The sequence below is a fragment of the Saccopteryx bilineata genome, chromosome 1 (genome assembly GCF_036850765.1).
Source record: "Saccopteryx bilineata isolate mSacBil1 chromosome 1, mSacBil1_pri_phased_curated, whole genome shotgun sequence".
Classification (NCBI taxonomy): domain Eukaryota; kingdom Metazoa; phylum Chordata; class Mammalia; order Chiroptera; family Emballonuridae; genus Saccopteryx; species Saccopteryx bilineata.
The window spans coordinates 211357199-211380281 of NC_089490.1; the positions used below are offsets into that span (position 1 = coordinate 211357199).

Sequence of the window (23083 nt, forward strand, 5' to 3'; positions counted from 1 at the left end):
AGCCCTGTGGCCTGTCCTCACCTGCTCCGTCCTCCCCGTCATTAATAAGGACCTGCTCCTTTACTCATCTTAACTGAGCGCAGGAGTGTGTCTCGTCAGGCATGTTCTCGAGGATTCTCCTCTTTTGGTAACACACCTTCTCCTCTGCATTATCAATCTCCCTCTCATTTGCTTTTGCCCATTGGCAAAATAAAATCTGTTTTGGTACCTTCTATCTTTCAAAAAACACAAGAACAAGAGATGCCAGCCAGTCCTTTCAACCGCCAGCCTCTCTCTCTGCCTGTGTGGAATTCTAAGGGGTGATGGCCAGCTTCCTCCTCTCCACCTGCAGCCTGGCATCCACTCCACGACTCCACTTGAGCAGCCCGCCGAGGTCACCCAATGTTCGTGTATCTGAATCAGGGCATCCTCGGTTCTCGTCCCTCTGCTTCGCACTGTGCTCTTCGAATGCCTTCCTTGCCCTGCTCCTGTAGCCCTGCCTGCCCGTCTTTCTCATCTCACCAGCTGCTGCTGCTTGAATTCTGGGTCATTCTTCTGAATCTCCCCTGGTTGCACTGTAGTCTCCATGGCTGGGTCTCTGGTTTTCTCTTCTATTAATGCTTTTGACTAAATTCTGTAGGATCCAGTTATTTTTTTTCTATTTTTTTTATAAATAAATTTTTATTTTAATGGGGTGACATCAATAAATCAGGGTACATATATTCAAAGAAAACATGTCCAGGTTATCTTGTTATTCAATTCTGTTGCATACCCATCACCCAAAGTCAGATTGTCCTACGTCACCTTCCATCTAGTTTTCTTTGTGCCCCTCCCCCACCCCATCCCCCTCTCCCTCCTTCCCTCCCCCCCGTAACCACCACACTCCTGTCCATGTCTCTTAGTCTCGTTTTTATGTCCCACCAATGTATGGAATCCTGCAGTTCTTGTTTTTTTCTGATTTACTTATTTCAATCCGTATAATGTTATCAAGATCCCACCATTTTGTTGTAAGTGATCCGATGTCATCATTTCTTACGGCTGAATAGTATACCATGGTGTATATGTGCCACATCTTTTTTATCCAGTCTTCTATTTTTTTTTTACAGTGATTAAAGCCTTTAAGCAAACTCTTGGCCAATACAGCAAGAATCCATAAAAGAGTAATGTCCTTAACATGTTCACCAAGTCCAAGTTGGCCCCAACACCATGCCAAATCCCTGAAAAATGCAACCCAACCCCAGTTCAGTCTGTTATGAGCTGTCAAAAGGAGCAGGAGTCCAGGAAAAGTCCACATCCAGGAAAAGTCCGCATGGCACTGGAATTGTCGTCACAATTCTATACTTTGCAGCTCACGTCCAAGTCCCAATGACCGCTGCTTCTAGCTGGTAATGATTCAGGTAGAAGGATCCAGTTATTGCCCCAGCATCTCCGTGTGACTGCCTAACAAACCCGTCACAACTTAACAGTTATAAGACAGTTTCCTATCCTCCAAGTCCATCCACATAGGAATGGGAAGGGCAGGTGCTTACACTGCCAGAAATCTCTGTTCATCAGACTCCTCTTCCTGCCCATCTCCATGCTGGGCCAAGTCAGGCCTGTCTAACTAACCACATCCCACAGTGTGCACGTCTGCCCAGCACCATCCTAATCCAAACCACCTGGTCTTCGCCGGGCCCTCTGCAGCTGCCTCGGGCTGGTGTCCCCACTATCACTGTGTCCTCCACTCCATTCTCCAGAGCAACCGAACTCCCCCTCAAGCCTACAAAGTCCTCTGTGCTAAGAAGCTGGATCTGAGTCAGTCTCCAGTGGTCAGTGATTTAATGAGTCATGCCTGCATACTGACACCCCCTCATAACCCTTAAGTGACAGAAAGCATGAGTGGCTGGTGCCCCCAGAGGACACTGACCCTCAGCACTCACTTCCCACATACCCCACCCTGTGTGCCTCTTCCATTTAGAGGTTTCAGAATTGTATCCTTTATAAAAACTGGTAACAGCAAGTTCTGTGCGTGGTTCCAATGCATTATCTGAACCTGGGGGAGGGGTCATGGAAACCCCCGAATTTGTAGTTTGCTGGGCAGAAGTGAGGGTGACTGCGGTCTGGAGGGCAATCTTGGGGGAATGAGCCCTTAATATGTGGGGTCAGGACAGTGTCAGAACTGAATTGTCAGCCCCAAAGTTGGTGCTGGAGAATCTGGATAAACCCCATTTATTTGGTGTCAGAAAATAGACAGCACAGACATGAACACATGCTTTAGGGAATGGCAGCCAGGCCAGGATGAGAAGGAGCAACTGTCAGCTCCTCCCTGGGTGGTGGGTGGTGGTTGAGTGGTCTGGGGTGGGGGTGGGGTCTTTTCCATATATATTGAGTCACCTCCAACATTGTATCTTGACATGTGACTTCTTATATCAATTATTCAAGTATACACATATAAGCATTTACGGATGACTTTTCAGAGGTATTAAATTTTTTTCAAGTTATTTAAACCAAATACATAGTTTTAAAATAAAACGTTGCTAAAAGACTGGACACGCAATACCGCAGCCCCCAGGTGAGCCCTCTCCTTTGGGATCTGATTTTTTCCTTTGATTAATGACTTAATCATGGTGAGCGCCTGTGTGCTAGGCACCACTCTGGTCTCTGGAGAAATGCAAAAGACAAAAATTCTCACTTTCAAGAAGATTAGAGTTTTCATTTTTCTGGTATTTGCTTCTGTATTTCTAAAAATACTTATAAAACTGTTTGAATGATTGATTTTAGAGCTATCGCTTTCCTGCTTTGATAAAGAATCTTTTAGCTCATTATACTTCCGTCCCCTCCAATTCTCATAATCAGCAGCATCATCTCACAAAGACTCCATGTGACATTCCTGTTGCTGTCCCAGGTGGTCCCGTGGCTTGACCTCATCTTCTTGTTCTGGATTCCCTCTGCTGTGTCTGTAAAGTATAAACTCCTGAAGTTTCTAAGGTAACATACAACCCCCTTCTTGCATATTTGAAGAAATTCTGATTTTACTTTCACACGTAATTGACAGTTTGGTTAAATTTAGAATTTGAGGTTGGAAAAAAATTTTTCCTGCTGAGTTTTTGACGGCAACACTTCAATATCTTCTAGCTTCCAAATGCTGCTGTTCAATGGCCCAGTGCAATTCCCATTTCTAATCCTTTAGTGCAGGGGTCCCCAAACTTTTTACACAGGGGGCCAGTTCACTGTCCCTCAGACCATTGGAGGGTTGAACTATAAAAAAAACTATGAAAAATCCCTATGCACACTGCACATATCTTATTTTAAAGTAAAAAAAAAACGGGAATAAATACAATATTTAAAATAAAAAACAAGAAAATTTAAATCAACAAACTGACCAGTATTTCAATGGGAACTATGCTCCTCTCACTGCCCACCAATGAAAGAGGTGCCCCTTCCGGAAGTGCAGCAGGGGCTGGATAAATGGCCTCAGGGGGCCGCATGCAGCCCGCGGGCCGTAGTTTGGGGACCCCTGATTTAGTGTAACTGGTTTTTTCTCTTTGAATCTTTTTGTTTCTTCATTCATCCTTGTCCTCTGAAATTTCACGACATGTCCTGGTCTGGATACTTTCCCACGCATTTATTTGTATTTGGTGTAAGGTAGGCCGATACATCTGGAATCACATTTCTTCAATGAAAAATTTTCTTTGTTTGATTGTTTTTGCCACTCTTCTCTTCTTAACCCCCAGTAAGTCAGCATCGGAATTCCTGGGTTAATCCTATAGGCCTTTCATGCTGTCTTTCCTGTTTGCATCTCAAATTTCTTGTTTAACTTTCTGGAAGATATTATTTTATTTGCTCTTTTAAAAAATGTAATTTTGTTTTTATTACTTGAATGTAATCTATCCTCTTATTTCTGAGGATACTGAATTGTTAGTGTTTTTTTCTACCCCCTGAAAGTTTCTATTTTCTTTACTTTGGGGCCTTTCTTTTATTTTAGAAATGTTCTTCAAATGCCTGATTATCCTTGATCATTTAGGTTCAAGAGCAAGGAATAACCAAGTCTTCTCTATCTATAAAAAAATATTAAAAAAACAAAATTCTTTTTAAAAAGCAAAATACAGAGAAAAACTCTGCTATTACTTGGCCTTGTATCTGCATGTATACTGTAGAATATGCCATGCCATATCCTAATGTCTTCACTAGTTCAAGTATTAGCTTTTAAATTAGGATGCACTCACTCGAAATAGACTTTAATAGTTTCTTTAGTAAACTGAGGCTGTGTGGAGAGAAACTGACTTTTACCTTGTCTTAAAACTTCCAAAGGTGAATTTTTTAACATCTGTGCGTGGGGGGGGGGGCACATATATTAAAAGAATACAATTGACTATTTAAAATGACATGTTTAATATTTTTATTAAGTTATAGAAAAAGCTACCTGAATCGTTCTTGACCTGCTGTATCCCATATCTGTAACTTTACACATTTACCGCCAACATTTATTATCTTTGAACCAAATTCCACTCCTATTGTATGGTTTGAGTCATCTTTAACTGAAAAAAAACAAAAAGAAAAGACATTTAGTTTTAGAACATTAAAGAAACAGGCTTATAGATTTAAACAAGCAACCTAAAATCAAGGATTAAATCAATGGAAAATGTCATTTATTATAGCCATTTATTTCTCCAACAGTCAGCTGATAAGCACTCACTGTTTTCAACAAAATACTCACAGTCCCTACTCTCAAAGAGACAATAAAGCTTTTTCTCAAAATGCTTAAAGCAAACCATACATTTCAAAGCCCAAGCATGGAGCTGGCCACGGCCAGTGAGAGCCAGGTGCCCTGCCCACCATCTAGGTTTTCACAAATGGAGAATGTGTAAGATGCCTGGTCCCATCTTAAAGGGCTTAATGCCCAGGGACAGATCTGCAACTTGGTTAATAATGAGGGAGTAGAGTTTCAATTATTTGAATAGATATAGTCTAAAAAAATAAAAAGCCCCCAAAAGAAATTTGATGAAGACCAAAGATAAGAGGAAAAGAGTAAACAAAACTAAAAAGCAACCCCCAAACAAAATTCTATGCATATTATAACTGTTGAGTTTTCATGAATTTTAGTAGTGTGTGGCAATAAAATAATTTGGAATGGACCTGTTAGAGAAATCTACACTATTTGTTTGAATGGGCAGGGAAGCAGATGAAATATGTAGTTCGCTAAACCCACTGCAATAAGCTATCTTTAAAAGAAAATTTATGATGATGAAAGGATACAGGGTATGGCAAAAGTAGGTGTACAGTTGTTTGTATGAAGAATAACACAACAGTTAATAAATGACACAAGAATAAACTGTGTTTTGCATACTCACAACTACAAACCTACTTTTGCCCCATCCTGTAACACTTGCTAAAATGCATTTCATTAAAATAAATCAGTTCTGTTTTGATGCCATTCCCCGACTGCCACTAAATAGACAGGTCACCCCCCACAATTTTTTGCATTATATAGAAACACCATTTATAAAGGCCTTTCAAATTTATAGCTTTTTACAATAGTTTGGAATAAAACATTCAACCTCCCTTCCCAAAACAGTGCATGGCACTGGCAAAAGATGGGCTCAGTGGTCTGTTACTAGGTGACCAATTACTAGGTGCCCATCCCAAGAGCATAAACCAACTTCTCTAAACCTGTTTCTTTACCTGAACAACAGAGCTGATGACAGTAACTGTCTTAACCGTAATATAATACAAGGCCACTGAGGACCAAACCAAGTATTATTAGTTTACCCAAAATGTACTACTAGGGCTTGTCGGGCCACTCCCAGCCAGGAAATGAAATCCTTCTGCTGTCTTCCACATTGTCATATTGTATTTTAGTATCTGAAAATGTACAGTATGAGTAACTATATATTGAACAATGATCCTCTATAAAACTGAAATGCTGGCATAATAAACAGTTGTATTATAAAAATTTTAATAACTTTTAATGTTATTTTCAAATATTTTAAACTATGACCTTTTTTTATGAAAAAATTCTCAAAAGTTCTGCTGTAACCAAACTGAACAAGAGAGCACTCATAGCAGATGTGCATGAGACACGGACAATTTGACGTCACTTACATTTCTTCTCAATAAACTGATGAAGTAAGCAAGACTTGCCAGTTCCCGCATTTCCAATAACCAAGAACTTAAACAAAAAATCTGAAAAACAAAACAGACACCGTGAAAAATAACAAATGCTATAAATTTATTCTTAGACTATGATCATAAAATTGAATGAAATCTTAGTTACTACTATAACAAAAAAGAGGCAACAATAATTTGTGAAAACAATAGTAAACCTGTTGACCTGCCTTTTCACCTTTCTGATATTTGGCTTACATGTTAATTCAGTGAGTTTTTAAACCATGCTTTTGGAACAATTTCCTTTGTTGTTGGGAGTTTGAAAACTACTCTTAACATAAGTAAATTTGTCCCTTTGGTAGCCACTATTCAAAGAAATATGACTATGCAATGATAAGCAAGAAAATAGCATAGAAATTTCAAGTATTTTCTGTACAAAAGAAAACATCTGGTAGGCTAAAAGTTTTGAGAAATCTACTCACTTCTTCTTTTTTTCTCTTTTTTTTTTTTCTCTTTTTTTTTTCTTTTTTTGTATTTTTCCGAAGCTGGAAATGGGGAGAGACAGACAGACTCCCGCATGCGCCCGACCGGGATCCACCCGGCACGCCCACCAGGGGCGACACTCTGCCCACCAGGGGGCGATGCTCTGCCCCTCCGGGGAGTCGCTCTGCCGCGACCAGAGCCACTCTAGCGTCTGGGGCAGAGGCCAAGGAGCCATCCCCAGCGCCTGGGCCATCTTTGCTCCAATGGAGCCCTGGCTGCGGGAGGGGAAGAGAGAGACAGAGAGGAAGGAGGGGTTAGGGGTGGAGAAGCAAATGGGCACTTCTCCTATGTGCCCTGGCCGGGAATTGAACCCGGGTCCCCTGCATGCCAGGCTGACGCTCTACCGCTGAGCCAACCGGCCAGGGCCTCTTTTTTTCTTTTTTTTAAAAAGAAAACAGGTATAAGTTTCCCCACACTTGAAGATTTTTGTGGTCTTCTTTCTATTCCCTCATCTGTAACCTGTGGGAAGAATGGCTTAAGCCAAGTTTGGGTGGAAAATTTGTCCCATTTAGTGTAGAAAGCTCTTAATTTCTTCTTTACATGGAATAATGTATTTAATTTGGGATATTATTTCCCATAAAATGGAAATAAAGGCGTTCCAGAATGGAATTGTTAATGTATGAGAAGCAATCAATGAGTGCATGACTAAATACAAAAGAACTAAGTGGAACAGCAGTTGATGCTTCTCTCTCTACCCCCTATCCCTCTTCCCTCGAATCAATGGGAAAACAAACAAACAAACAAAATGCCATATTTGTGCTCACAGCAGCACTAGAGCACTAGTCACAGTAGCCAGAAGATGGAAGCATCCCAAGTATACAGTGATGAATAAACAGATAAACAAAATATGATGTGGCCATACAATGTAATATTACTCAGCCTTAAAAAGGAAAAATTTGGACACATGCTACAGCATGGATGAATCTTGAGGACATTATGCTAAATGAAGTAAAATAGTCACAAAAAGACAAATATTGTTTGATTCTACATATATGAGGAATAAAAAGAAAAAAGGTGAATAGGTAATTTCCCTGGTTGTATACGGGTTATATACAGAAATTATGTCTTTCTAAACTATCTTTTGAGCATGCCCCAAATATCCTAATTGAACATGCAAGTTTAGAAACATGCAGATCTGTGAAAGCACCTCTCATGAATGTTAAAGGTCTGCATTAGTTTAGAGCAGCGGTCCCCAACCCCCAGGCCACGGACCAGTAGCGGTCCATAGGCCATTTGGTACCAGTCCACAGAGAAAGAATAAATAACTTACGTTATTTCCATTTTTTAAATTTCTTAAAAATTTTTTTTTAATTTCCATTTTATTTATATTTAAGTCTGAATGATATTTTAGTTTTAAAAAATGACCAGATTCCCTCTGTTACATCCATCTAAGACTCACTCTTGACGCTTGTCTCGGTCACGTGATACATTTATCTGTCCCACCCTAAAGGCCACTCTGTGAAAATATTTCTGACATTAAACCGGTCCATGGCCCAAAAAAGATTGGAAACCACTGGTTTAGAGGGTACAAGCTTCAGTCCCCACTCCATCCCCAATTTTATCCTGAGTGCAGAATAGTTTTGACTTGTATTAAATATCCAATGTTTGTCTAGAGAACATGCACTAGAGCAGGGGTCGGGAACCTTTTTGGCTGAGAGAGCCATGAATGCCACATATTTTAAAATGTAATTCCATGAGAGCCATACAACGACCCCTGTACATTACGCATTATTCAATAAAAATTTGGTGTTGTCTCAGAGGACAGCTGTGATTGGCTCCAGCCACCTGCAACCATGAACATGAGCGGTAGGAAATGAATGGATTGTAATACATGAAAATATTTTATATTTTTAACATTACTATTATTATTATTTTATTTTTTTTACAGAGAGAGAGAGTCAGAGAGAGGGATAGACAGGGACAGACAGACAAGAACAGAGAGATGAGAAGCATCAATCATTAGTTTTTCGTTGTGCATTGCAACACCTTAGTTGTTCATTGATTGCTTTCTCATATGTGCCTTGACCACGGGCCTTCAGCAAATTGAGTAACCCCTTGCTCAAGCCAGCGACCTTGGGCTCAAGCTGGTGAGCTTTTGCTCAAACCAAATGAGCCCGCACTCAAGATGGTGACCTTGGGGTCTCGAACCTGGGTCTTCCGCATCCCAGTCCGATGCTCTATCCACTGCGCCACTGCCTGGTCAGGCGTCATTATTATTTTTTGTATTAAAGATTTGTCTGCGAGCCAGATGCAGCCATCAAAAGAGCCCATCTGGCTTGCAAGCCATAGGTTCCCGACCCCTGCACTAGAGCAATGAGTTCTGGGAAAAACGTTTAACCTGGGTCAGCACTCAAGAGATTTTATGGAGGTTTCTGCATGGGAAAAAAAAAGGAAAGTAAGAATCTGACCACCCTTGAGAATAGGAGGCAAGACTAATCGAAGTTCAAATTCCAATCCCAACAATCCTGGGCTCTGGGACCTTGTACAGAGCCCCTGACCTTTCAGGTTCCTCACAGGTAGGTCCCCATGTTTACCTTACACTGTCATTGTGAGGATCAGGGACATTGGATACAAAGTACTTTGTGTACACTATCCTAACTTCACCCCTTAGCTAGAGGTTAGGACTATCATTCAGCCTAGACACACCAATGATATTTCAGTAAGGCAAGTTTTCCTGGTACAAAAATGAAAACAATAGGTTAATACTGGAAGAATTTTTGACCAGTACATATTAAAAGATATTGACCTGAAAGCTTTTATAGTCACATGATAGCTAGAAATAACACTGTTCTTGGGAGAACATAACTAGGAAAAATTAACTTTATTACTAAATAATATGTATCAGAAGAATTAAACAGATGGGTTACTTTTAACTTTCATAGTTGTGAACATTTAAATAAACTTATTTATAAAATAAGATACACTTTAATATCAATTTTACCAGTAAAGTTTTACTAATGTGTAGACTATGAAGATCTTTACTGATTTTAATATTAAAAAGATAATCCACAAGGTGGACTTCATTCTTAAAGAGGTATATGACAGATATAGTATCCTAGTTTATGTCCGTATTTGTGACAAAATTACTCAAGGTGCTAATATAAAAAAAGAGGAAAAATAGAAACAGCTACCAAATAGCCAACTTCCATTTTCTTCCCAAAAGTATTATCGCGGTCAAAGTGACTCTGAAGAGGAATCTTGATGAAAACACCAAATAATTTGAACAGATTAAAAAAAGACTATAAGAGCTAAGATCAAATGCAAGTATACTGTGTTTGTGAAGTAACATGAGGAATTCAATTCTTCCGTCTAGGAAGACAAGGGATTCCAATCTGTGTGCCCAAGGCTGAGGCCCCTGCGCTTTCCCCAGCTGTGCTGCCTCTGACCCCTCCTCGGAGAAGGGGAGAGTGAAGAAACATGGGAAGTCCATCATCTACTTCGGGACAATCACAAACTGAAACAGGCTGACAGTGAACTGCAGCTTACATCTTCAAGAGACTGTAGCAGATGCTGTTACAGTAGGTGTCATTTGCCTAACAGCCATTCCCCCAAGGAGCCAACGTAACCTAGGGAAACATGACCCCCAAGCCGGAGAGCAGGCATTGGTTAATTTAAGCCAATTATGGTCATTCCCAGCCCCTTCCCCCTGCCAGAGATTGGAGTAGAAATTCCAGTTTAGCCTGACCTGTGGTGGTGCAGTGGATAAAGCCTCTACCTGGAATGCTGAGGTTGCTGGTTCAAAACTCTGGCCTTGCCCAATCAAGCCATATACAAGAAGCAACTACTATAATGCTTCCTGCTCCTTACCACCCACACTCTCCTTTCTCTTGAAAAAAATAAAGAAATTCCAGCTTAAACTAATCAGTGCATGGCATCATTGGTTTGGCGCAGGCACTTGACATAACATGGCCCAATCAGATGGGTAGGTAGGACTTTTGCTTTATAAATGCAATAAAGGACTCCTTCTTTCCTTGGATGTAATAAGGATGCACACCCAGATTACTAAGAGTAGCCACTATGACTGCAGGTATGAGGACAATCCTGCCAGAGGACAGATGGGAAGAACTCAGGTCCTTGCTGACACCACTGGGCTTCTGAATCAACCAGCCCTGAAGCCTCAACTTATTTGAAAAGAACTATATTGTTATGTTCCTCACAGAATCTTCAGCTGGGCTTTATGCCAATTGCAGTTGGAAGCATTCTAACTGATTAAACGACCAAAAGAGCTAATAATCTGTTAGCTATTAAATAGAAATTTTCTGCCAAGCATAATCTTTATTTTTGATCATATAGTCAATCAGTGTTATTAAGTAAGCATGGATATAGAACTATAGTTCATTCAACTAATATTTACTTAACTACCAAATGTCAGGCATTTGACTGTTTAGTGACCACAGATTCAGATCACCTGATACATCTGTCACCACAATAATATGTCGGCCCTGGGGAGCCCCAGCCTATGTTCTGGGCTTGGCACCAGTCCCTACAGTGGTGCACCTGTCTTTTCAGATGTTTTATCTCCATGGCTGACCAACTTCCACTTGATCAACATGTTCTTTCTCTAGGTACAAAATTATACTCAACTGGGCAGTGGCCGAGCCCTGTAGCTCTCTGCTCTGACGCACTGGGAACTGATTTCAGATTTGGATTATTTTTTTAAAGGATGCCTTGGGTGACCTTTTTAATTCAGACAATGCTGTCTGTGAAAGAGGTCTTGATTAGAGTTGCATTTATATTATGATGTGAAAAGCTGTTAGACTTCCACCATAAAGAAAAGTATCCACTATATCTTAAAGTGGGGTTTTCTGTTGATCCTGGCCTTTTTGTTCCATGTTCTGCAACTGAGATGAAAATATACCACCTCTCAAATGGAATCAAATCAAGCTCTCTGGGCATTCTCTGAAGCCTATGCTCAGGAGCGACTCATAGCACAGTGGACAGAAAGCCACCTAAGCAGTCCCCTGCTTTCAGAGAGTGTACAATCTAGTCCTGAAAGAAAGATCTGTTCTGTCACAATCAAGAGTGGCCTGAATTGAAGAACAGCTCTGCAAACTCCCCAAAGGCAGGACAAAGATGTGGTATGTGTTTGATAAAGAGTCCTGTGATAACCAGCATAACCAATGAACAAGAGAAACAGTATTCAAACCGAGGATACTACATATAACACTATTTTTAATTACACCAAAACAGAGAGCTGCTTTGTTTTTAAGTCCTCAATTTCTTTTCTGCATAATTAAAAATTCATTTGAAAATGATAAACCTCCCTCTAAAATATATCCTCTCATTCATAATTTATTAGCACTCTATGAATACTGTCCTTGACCCCATATCTAGATATTGTTGGTTGCTTTTTAAGATTTCTTAAATGCCAAAAACAGAGCATAGAAGAGAAGTAGGAAGAATTAAAAGATGAAGATCACTAAGTATTCTATAAGAGTTCACCATTCTTAGTGTAGAGTGCATTTGGCTTTATTTCTCTAGGTAGCATATCCATCACTATCAGAGATTTATTGGTATTAGCCAAATTTCTCTCAACATAAACTTATTTTTGTTTATAAAGCTTTGAAGGGAATTACAAAGGAAGAAAATGCCAGATCTACAATGTTAATCTGACTTGGCTGTTGTGCTATCCCTCAAACGTGCATGACTTTACCCATCCTTTAAACCAGGCGTCCCCAAACTACGGCCCGCATGCAGCCCCCTGAGGCCATTTATCCGGCCCCCCCACCGCACTTCTGGAAGGGCCACCTCTTTCACTGGTGGTCAGTGAGAGGAGCACTGTATGTGGTGGCCCTCCAACGGTCTGAGGGACAGTGAACTGGCCCTCTGTGTAAAAAGTTTGGGGACCCCTGCAAACAATAGGACCCTGCACATCACTTTAGCTTTAATGCACATTCACAGCTATAGAGAAGCAAAAGTCAAGTAGTCTTCAAACAAAAGGAACCCAGTCCATTCTCAAGACTAGACTGGCAGAGAAAGTAGTGACATTCAAAGACAAGCGTTGCAGGTTGTGGAGGATCCAAGGTTTTCCCTCAAACTATTTCCACTGGCAAGTATTCTAATAAAGTTATTAGGAATGGCGGAGGGGGGGGGGAATCTCTAACATCAGCTGGGTCAATCTCTATAATGGTTTAAAAGAAATTCAAGAAACAACATCAGCTTTCTTCTCATTCCACAGAAACATCCAGAACAAAGACCATCAACACAGTTGCTTGGTTATATCTGGTCAGGGTGATTACTGGAGCATTAAAACTTGCAAAAGAATTGTTATGGCTAACTCTATAGAAAGAGGCCCAAGAGGGGAGATATAGCTAAAAGACTATTGTTAGAAGTTCACATTGATGCTTATATGAAATCATTTTTCAAGGAGCTCAAAAGACTGAAAATACTATTAACTTTCTATGGTTTTTCTGTGAAGCTGTGGCATAAGGTACCAGTAACATAGGCCCTAACATACATTTTACCAAGTCTCCTCCCAGCTCACCTTCATCCTCGCCCAGGGAGTGGTCTCACCTTCAAGCACAGAGGAGCTACAGAGGCTGCTGAACAGTCACTGTGCAAACGCTGTGCAGGGAGCCCAAGCTGCTGCATGAACTTGGAGTGATGGGCTTTCTTGCTATATTTATAATACACTGAACTGGTCTCAACTTAACCTTGCCTTGACTCTTTTAGGGAAAGCAGTAACTTGAATTATATGAAGTCAGTCTAAGACTTAGAAACAGTTTCTAAGATAATGGAGATAAGGATAATGAAGGATAGGTAAAAAGTGGGTTCTAGCTCTGATGGCAATGTGGAAGCTGGATGGGCAAGCACGGGATTGCAAGCAGACGGAGAATACTGCCGAAATCACTGAGTGGGCAGGGACTGGCGACAAGGCAGGTGTGGTGGGCAGGAGAGGATCAGCAGATGTGAGAGCTATTTAGAAGGAAGAATCCACAGGACCCAGCTGCCTCTGGATTGGCTGTGAAGGGAGAAGGCATGTGCAATGTTCAAATGCCTGGTTGGGTGACAGGGAACATGACAGGGCCATCCTCTGGGAGTCAAAAGACAATAAAAAGGTGTTCTAACTTTAATAGGGAAAAACAGAAGATGGCTTAAAAGAGAAATGTACTGTCTCACAGTTCTAGAGGCTAGACGTCCAAAGTCAAGGTGTTAGCAGGGCCATGATCTCTCTGAAGACTCTAGGGAAGGATCTTTCCTTGCCTCATATTAGTGGTTGCCCGCCATCCTTAGCAATCCCTGGCTTACACTCCAGTCTCAGGCTTTGTCTTCTTGTAACATTCTCCATCCATGTGTCTTGTCTGTGATTGAATTCCTCTCATTTTCTAAGGATACCACTCATTGAGGTAGGGCCCACCCTAATCCAATATGACTTCATCTTAACCTGATTACATGTGCAAAGAGCCTATTTCCAAACAAGGCCACAGTCACAGGTGCCTGGGGTTAGGGAACATATCTTTTAGGGGACAAAATTAATCTCACAATAGCCTATAATTATAGATATTATATATATATAATAATACTTAATAAAATACTTAATAAAATTCTGGTAATTCTCAAAATTACGTGGAAATTGCTATACTTTCAAAATAAAGCATAAAATAAAAATATCAAGAGTATATTATAATAATAATTAGCACAGGACCAACAACACATGTTCTTGTTTCATAAAGTTTTTCTGTAGAAAGCATGAACTCCAATGAATAGACATTTGTCTTAGATTTTTCCTCTCTCTCAAACTGCCTTGGCCCTTAAAATATTTTTTTTTCATAGTAGTTTCTGCACTACTTATACTTTTTAGCTCTTTTTTGAACATCAATGCTTGGTACTACCTATTTGATTGCTAGGCTGTTCATAAATCTTGGTATTTTTAATTACTTTAAAGTCAATTTGCAATCTCCCAAACTTCAGATGGCTGGGGTTCCTCCCGAAGTCCAAGCCAAGCCCTACTAACTGGCCAGGGATTTAAGAAAGTTGAGAATCAAACAATATTTGGGAAACATTGGTTCAGTTTAGGGTTATTCAGAGGGAGGGTTTCAATGTTACAATTTTGTATTGCAAAATTATATAAAGTACACAAGTTTCATGTGGCTAGTGGTTTCAAAGCAGCAAAATGTTGAACACTATTGTCTATGAAAGGTGAAATACTGCTTTAATATGCTAAAAACCAGGTGGATATAGCTCATTAACAGCACAATGTAAGAATTAGCTCTTTATTTTTCATTATATTCTGGTTAAACTACACAGAGCCCTCTTTTCCAAAAGAAAATAATAAAAATAAAGAGCCCAGAGTAGAAAGGAGTTTAAAGATTAAGCAAACATTTTTTTCAGTCAGCTACTGATTGTCTGGAGGGACAGACACTGATGGTTTACTTTTGGAGAACAATGCTGTGCAAATACGGGCAACGATAAGGGAAGGTGACAGCTTCAGGACTTGGTTTGGAGTGATTTTAAATTTAAGGTTGACACTTTCAACTGCCACATTGCTCTTTCTAAAACTATTTTTCTAGTAGTTTCCTCTATTTTCTTCTAGTAGAGGAAAAGGTTAAATTCAGTTGGTAAAAAGTAAAAACACATTTGGAATGTACTATAAAATAAGAATCCTAATGATCAAGCCTTATGATCAGAATTCAATCAGTCTTTGTGAAGTGTCTGAAGGGAAGCAGAGATGCCAAAGGTATGCTACATTTTTATCAAGGTTACCATTTCATACTAGAGAAATAAAACATAAAAGCTCTAGCTCCTGAAATCCCCCAGTCATTCCTTATTAACTCATAATCACCACTTGGCTTACTTATTTGGACTTTCCACCCCTCCCTGTTAGCCTCATTCAAGTTAAAGAAAAAAAAAAAGAGTGGGGTAGGGAGCACTTGAAAATAAAAGTGAAAGTATAACCCAAAAATTGCTAGAGAAATGTAATGCTTTGTGAAATCAGACTGTGATTCTCTATGGATAGAACCAGATCAAGTGGATGCAATGTACAATGGCATTTGCATCTTTGACAGCACTGGTCTTTATGAAGCCAGCAACTTTGTGGAGGATCTCCAAAGCCTTCTAGGAAACTGACATCCTGCCCCCTCAGTGTCACCAAGCAGGCACCCATCACAGGAGTGGTTCAACAAGAAGCAGATGCACTATGACTCCACCCCTCTCAGCGCCTCACTCCTCACACTCATCCCCTTCCCAAGGGTGTGGGGCCTAAATCACATTCCCCTTATTGAAACTTCATCTACTTAAGGGCCTGGGCAGTTCTGCAGTGCTCGCTGGTTAATGGCTCAGGAGCCAGGCTCTCCAGTCTGGTTAGGTTTCTTTGTAACATAGTTTCATGGACCACATTCCTTCAGAACTCTTGCCAGGGTTTTTAACCATTCATTAGTATTATAATTGGATTAACACCGGTTCTCCCACTAGACAGGAAGCTCCAGGAGACGAAGCTGTGTGTGCTGTGAGCTCCTCCAGCATGCGGGCTCCACATGCCCGTGCACACACACTCCAAGGGAGAGAGCGGTGTGCCAGCACTAATGGAGACAAGACTGACGAGGCTTGAGGAACATATTCTTGAATCCAAGGCTGTCCCTGAGACTGTAAAACTCCAAGTCAAGTCTCCATTTGAATGCATACATTTGAAAGAGTGATTGGAGACGGGCAACACCTCCCTAATCCTGATAGGATGTAGAGGTACCTGTGTGGTTCGTTTTTCCCACGCAGGACTAAAACAAAAACAAAAAACATAAGCGTAGGCATTAGGAAGGCTTTCGTTTATTCAAACAATAATGATAATCTGTGGGCACATCCAGGTGTGGGTGCTCACGGGGGAAGCAAAGATTAAGCACAGGACTATGCCTCCAAGGTGTTAATGGTCTTAAAGAGACACATTTATAAATATGTACACTACAGCTGACAGAGAAACGAGGCAAGCGGTTTCCGGAAGAGGAAATGGGTTAGTCTACCGATAACTCCTCATCAGGTGCTAAGAAAAGAATCCCAAACCAGGAAGGTCAACACGGAGCGTGCAGGCTCGCGCCCAGGCACAGGCGTCGCCTGAAGTCCTTCACATCCTCGCTGGGGACAATACCGCACACGGAACAGGCTCGCACTGCCTGCCCAGCCGCGAGCCTCTGAAATCAGACTCTCGGAGGAAAAACCCCACGGGCGTAAGCGGAGAAGCAGTCAGAGGAAACTTGAAAACGCAGATCACGTCCCGCGCTCGGGGTACGGCCCGTGCCCGCGCCCCCGCCCCGCCCCGCCCGGCCGCGTACCGTAGGTCTCGGACATGGCCGTCTGCGACATCTTGGGAGCGACACCGCCTCCCGCAGGTCACGGCTGCAGCTCCGACCCGGGAGGTAGGACGGGAGGGTCGGGGTCGCCCGCCGCGTCTTGGTGGGAAACCGCGTGGGGCAGCGACCAGAGGGAGGAGTGGCCTGCAGTCCCCACAGCAACCGCCCGCCACTCGGCTACTGCGGCCCCGCGGTACTGTGAACTTGGCGCAGGCGCACGGCTTCGGCCTCGCGCGGGCTGGACCGGCCCGGGAAGAGGAGGAGCGATGGGGGTGGGTGGGTGCTTGGCCACGCCCACTCCCCATGGCGCATGCGCACTCAGCCCGGGCTGTGCGCTGCGGCTCAGGGTGGGCGGAGCGGCACGGCGGATGAAGGACAACTGGGCACAGTCGGGTCCAGCTTTGGGGCAGAGGAGGGGAAGTACTTGCACTGGAAGACAGTCCTTTTGCCAAATTGACCCGCCTCAATAAAGAGGTTGTCGTCGTCATGTGCAGCTCTCAGCCAGGAAAAGACCGTGGAGGCCGTGGTTTAACGTGTAACTAGGAGGCAGTACAGATGTCCAGCTGGAGGCCAGCCCTGTGGGCTCGTGGCAGGCTCACCTTCCGCTCTGCAGCCACTCTGCACCTGCCAGGGCCGCTAGGACAGGGCTGAGCTGGAGTCTGGAGAAAACTGACCGAGCCCAAAGTGTCCCTGTGCAGAAGAGTACCCAGGCGGCTGCAGACACTGACTCTCTGCACCCCACTTTAGGGGAGGGTGGCTTATGGGCAGGAGGCACCCTGGGCCCTCAACTGGGATGCATTTCAAGGTGAGGAGTCCGAAATTGAATTCAGAATCCCCTTGTGTTGGAAACGTGGAGATCAACATTTACTGGGAAGAAAATTTTGGTTGGGAGTTGGCTTTATTTGAGCATGATCAGGATCACGTCATTGCTCACAAGAGCCAACCTTGTTCTAAAGACACAGCAGAATACTAAAAATAGGCCTGGCTAAGCTCACAAGTGACATGCACAGTGAAGGAAATGCCAGTAAATACGGTTTTTTTCCAAATCCATTTGGATCTATTCTCCCCACAATTGACATCAGACCTTCCCTGAGGCCATTTCTCCTCTTCCCCAGTGGCTTCTTGGCTTTACTTTTTAGCAAATAAATATCCTTGCTTCTAAATCAGAGAAGGCCCCATGCTGAAATACTGTGAGAGTTGCCATTGTCTGGGATTGTTTTGTAAATATTTCTTGTTCAGTGGCTCAGATACTTTATTGTTTTCTTACTGGTTGTCTGCCCCTTAGGTTTGGTTTACACTCAGCATAGCAGATTAATCCTGCTTAAAATTATTTCAGAAGAAAGACAGTGATCCCATTCTTTAGACTGAAGTTTTCTTCCTACCAAAAACATCTGTGGATAATAAAGGAATCACTGAGTTACAGTAATCGCTTGAGTTATTGACTGAAACTGGACCCCAAGATCTCTGAAACCTGGACAGTGTGATGGAAATAAAAATTAAGCTGCTATTTCAAAGCCGAGAGCAGTTTTCTGTTCTGTGGAAAACAAAGACTTAGATAAGCTTCTGGGAGGACTATTAGTTTTGGAAAAGCTACCCAAAGAAATCATGTAGTTTGTAAATATAAAAGCCAAATATCTCAATTAGAAAAAGAAATACTGGCACGCTCGCTCTCTCTCTCTCTCTCTCTCTCTCTCCATGGCTCTTCTCTTCTTCCTGGGCCCTGAGGACTTTATCTACCTCTCTGCCTTCCTACTTCTATTCTAGCTCAGAGGGCACTGCTGCCTCCTCCTGTCCCTGACCCCAGAACTCGGTCTGTGGACCTCTTTAAATACCATCTAAAGCTGATGCAATCTAAACTTCTCTCTTGCCCAGGCTTCTACATACAGTTGCTTACTTGATATCTCCATGTGAGTGCCTGTGAAGCTTCTTAATACTAATAGAATAAAAAACCAAACATCCAAATTTATCAACAAGACCCATGCCTTCTGCAAGCTTTCTTAACTCAGTAAATGGCATTTTGCTCAGAACAAAACTTTGAGAGCTCTCCTTGACTTCTGTCCATCACTTCTGTCTACACTTGATCTCTCAGCAATCCCTGTTGGCTCTGCCTTCCAGAATCTATACACTTGCATACCCTTGGCCCAAGCCACCCACCTCCTCCTGCATTATGCCCCCAAAAGGCCTTCCTACCTCTTCCCTTGTCTCCCTGCAGCTATTCTCAACACAGCTGCTAGAGTGATCCTATTAAAATGCAACTATACAATAACAAAAAGAACATTTCTCTTTCAAAGCAGCCAGTGTTGGAGGTGGGGGAAATGTTATTTAATTCCTATCATGCTATTCTGCTCAAAATGACTCATCTCACTATTATGGCCTATAAGATCTTCCATGGTCTGCCTCCCTCTGACTTCTCTCCTTCCTCCTCCCCTTTGCTCTCTTCACTCTAATATACAGTTTTTTTTGTGTCTTAAACACATCAGAAGGTTTAGGCCTCAGGGCCTTTGCACATGCTTTTTTATCTGCTTGGATTGACCTTGCCCCACATGTCTACATGTAGTGCCCTCACAGCCTTTATGATTTCTGCATATATAGCACCTCATCAGTGAGGCCTTTTCTTTCAGAAATAAAACAGCAATCCCATTCCTCCCCAGCATTTCATATAAGTACAACTTTAGCTCCCTGCAACCCATGGCATAAAACACCACCTAACACATATACTGATTATTTTATGTTACCTGCTCCCCTTCTATATGACAAACTATAAGGAAAAAGGTTGTATCTGTCTCATTCTTGATTCTATCCCCATGCCTAAAATAGTATTCTAGGCATATCATAGTAAACCCTCAATAATTAAATAGTTGTTGAATGAGTGAATGAATGAGATAAAACTCAGCAGCTCTCTACTTAATATGGATTTAATTTAATGTAATAAACTTAATTTTAAACTTGTTGATTTATGGGAAATTTAAAAGTTGATCTCTTGTATGACACCATGCCATTGTAGAAAGGCTGCAATAAAACTATTTACAAGTATCATTTGATACTAGTGTAATTTTTTTATGTATTACAAATGCTATTCCTTACAAAAAACTCAAGAGGTAGGTATTATCCCATTTTGTAGACGAAGAAACAAAGGTCTAGATGGCTTAGATATTTTGCCTAAGTTCCCATGGTTGGTATAGTTCAATGTTGGGATTTTTCTCTAAAGTCAAACTGAGCTATACACCTCTGCTTACCATCCATAATGCTTATGAGGGGGAAAATCCAGTATAAAACATCTAAAACACAAAGGTGTGACTTGAAAAGGCAGCAAATTGTTTAATGAACCTAAAGAAAACAATGTCCTTTTGAGCCAAGCCTTGTTCTGGGTGCTTTAGGTCACTCCCTTGATCCTCACATCACCAGACCAGGTAGCTCTCATCCTCCCTCCCATCCAGGACAGCACCAAACCAGGGTTCTTTACTGCACTTTGATGCTAAACAATATGGAGATGCCAGTGAGAAAGTGCTTATGGAAGCAAACATTTCCAGAGCACTTCTGTAGGTCAAGCAGAAGATGAGATTGCTCTTAGATAGGCGATAATACTGAAGTTAACACTCAGATCCTCAACACTAAACTTGAGGTTTTGAATTTATTCCTAAAACATACTGGGCCCTGGCTGGAGAGCTCAGTTGGTTAGAAATGTCCTGAAGCTCAGAGGTTGCTGGTTTGATTCCAAGGCAGGGCACATACAGGAACAGATCACTATTCCTGTCTCTCTCTTTCTCCCTTCTTCTCTTGCTAAAATCAATAAAAAAAACAAAAACAAAACAAAAAACAACAACCAGCTTTTGTCTACCTAACAGGAACATGCTGCAAACACTGCATGTGTACAGTATTAAGGTTAATGTCGTGGGTCTATGTCTTAGTCCAGCAACACAACAAATCCCCACCTTCATATTTTAATTTGAAAGTTCCCAGCAGCCCTGGCCGGTTGGCTCAGCGGTAGAGCGTCGGCCTAGCGTGCGGAGGACCGGGGTTCGATTCCCGGCCAGGGCACACAGGAGAAGCGCCCATTTGCTTCTCCACCCCTCCGCCGCGCTTTCCCTCTCTGTCTCTCTCTTCCCCTCCCGCAGCCAAGGCTCCATTGGAGCAAAGATGGCCCGGGCGCTGGGGATGGCTCTGTGGCCTCTGCCCCAGGCGCTAGAGTGGCTCTGGTCGCAACATGGCGAGGCCCAGGATGGGCAGAGCATCGCCCCCTGGTGGGCAGAGTGTCGCCCCTGGTGGGCGTGCCGGGTGGATCCCGGTCGGGCGCATGCGGGAGTCTGTCTGACTGTCTCTCCCTGTTTCCAGCTTCAGAAAAATGAAAAAAAAAAAAAAAAAAAAAAAAAAGAAAGTTCCCAGCAAATCTTCTATTAGTTGTAATTGGGGCATGTTTCTGCTTCTTTCTGTATTAAACAGTGTTTATACTCAGGGATTATTCACTAGCCCTTTTAATTTTTCTGTAATGAGAAAAAAAGAGAACTTTCTGGTTCCTGTTTCTTCTTATTATATTTTACATATCAGATTAACTATCTGTCTGAGGATACTAAAATATTTATATATGTGTTTTCTTTCCATTTTTTGATAGAAGGACCATAGAATTATCGTTCTTTTATTTTTTTATTTCTTTTCCATATTGGGTTTCAAATCAAATGATCTATTTTTAGCCTGGTTTTTATTTTAAAACAACAACAACAACAAGTGCTATTTTTTTTTCTTTCTTTTTAAATTTTCTCCCTGTTTACCACCAAACCAAACACATTTAACCAGAATTTTCTCTATGGGCTGATTTGAGGTATAGTTTATTTGCAATCAAATTCACCAGTTTTAAGTATACAATTCAATGACTTTTGACAAATTATACAGTCATGTAACAACTACAACCATCATGATACAGAACATTTGTATCACCCTCAAAAGTTCTTACCCTGGGTGGATAGCTCGGTGGGTTAGAGCATCCTCCCAAAGTGCAGAGTGCTTGTTTGATCCCCAGTCAGGGCACATACAATCAATGTTCCTCTCTCTCTCTTCCTCTCTCTCTCTCTCTCCCCCTTCCTCTCTCTCAAATCAATAAAAATAAACAGAAAAAAAGTTCTTTCATGCCCTTTTACAATCCTCTCTATGCTGATTTTAAGCAGTTTTGATGGAGGATTATTGGTTGTCACATAGGAAAACATAACATGTCCCATGAGCTTGGGGAGGGGGTTATCTCACTGCAAAGAACACCCAACATATTCTCCATCTCCAGACGTCCTGTCAGGCTGTTTTTCCTCTTTCAAACTCCTTCATCTGTGTTAGCCATCAGCTCTATATAGAAACCCAACCAGTAGCCAGTACCATTTCCAGCCATCAACGTGGTGAAATGTGCCTTCAGTGGAAGATGAACGAGACCCAAGTTTACTGGATTTATTGATGCTCCTTATGACTTTACAGGAGAGAGACACTTAGGTCAGAGTCATTCAAATTTCTCTTTCTTTCCCTGGAATGGTAGTCTAGGCTGGCCGACGTGTTGTGTTTATACCATTCTGTCCTATTAGTCTTTCTGGGCAGCTGTAAGCATGTACCGCAGACTGGGTGGCTTGAACAGCAGACTTCCTGTCTCCCAGTCTTGCTGGGTCAAGGTTGAGGCTTCAGCAAGGGCTGAATCTCTCCTGGCTTCTAGTGGTTTGCTGGCACGCCTGGTATTCCTACAGCATCACCTGATCTCTACCTTCACCTTCACTTGGCTTTTTCCCTGTGGATGGGTCTCTGTTCGTGTTTCTTCCTTTCATAAGGGCACCAGTCATATTGGATTAAGGCCCATCCTTATCTCAACTAATTATATCTGCAACAGCCTTATTTCTAAATAAGACCCTTTTCTGAGGTACTAGGGGTTAGGACTTCAACATATAAGTTTGGTGGGGGAGGCACAAGTCAACCCATACTACTTTTTATTAACCAAACTCCCCACAAAAGCACAAATACAGTACAACAATATCACCTTCCTTGATACAGGCCCTGCCGCCTTCTCAGAAGTGAAGTGCAGAGTTCTGTGGGTTCTCAAGCTGTAGAGCATATGAGAACACCTAGGGGACCCATTAGCATCGCAGAATTTTTTATCTCATCTCTAGAGGGTCTGATTCACCAGGTCTGGGTGGGAGCCCAGGAATCCATATTTTTAAAATAAGTACCTCAGGTGT

At 42.0% G+C, this 23083-nt stretch overlaps 1 protein-coding gene across 5 annotated transcripts in view; it reads right to left on the reverse strand.

Moving 5' to 3' along the window:
- RAB4A (RAB4A, member RAS oncogene family) overlaps positions 1 to 17126 on the reverse strand; it is a 44883-nt gene extending 27757 nt beyond the window's left edge. For 4 of the 5 annotated variants that reach the window (XR_010726030.1, XM_066235089.1, XM_066235097.1 and 1 more), the window contains exons 1-3: positions 16866 to 17126; positions 6061 to 6141; positions 4382 to 4496 (exon numbers count right to left, since the gene is read on the reverse strand). Coding sequence is in view for 3 of the 5 variants with exons in the window: in XM_066235089.1 (XP_066091186.1) it covers positions 4382 to 4496; positions 6061 to 6141; positions 16866 to 16896 (227 nt within the window). In the remaining 2 variants the exon portion in view is untranslated. Of the gene's footprint in view, positions 1 to 4381; positions 4497 to 6060; positions 6142 to 16865 lie in introns of those variants that run through there. The other variant, XM_066235105.1, reaches the window with a different exon arrangement.
- Positions 17127 to 23083: the final 5957 nt, after the last annotated feature.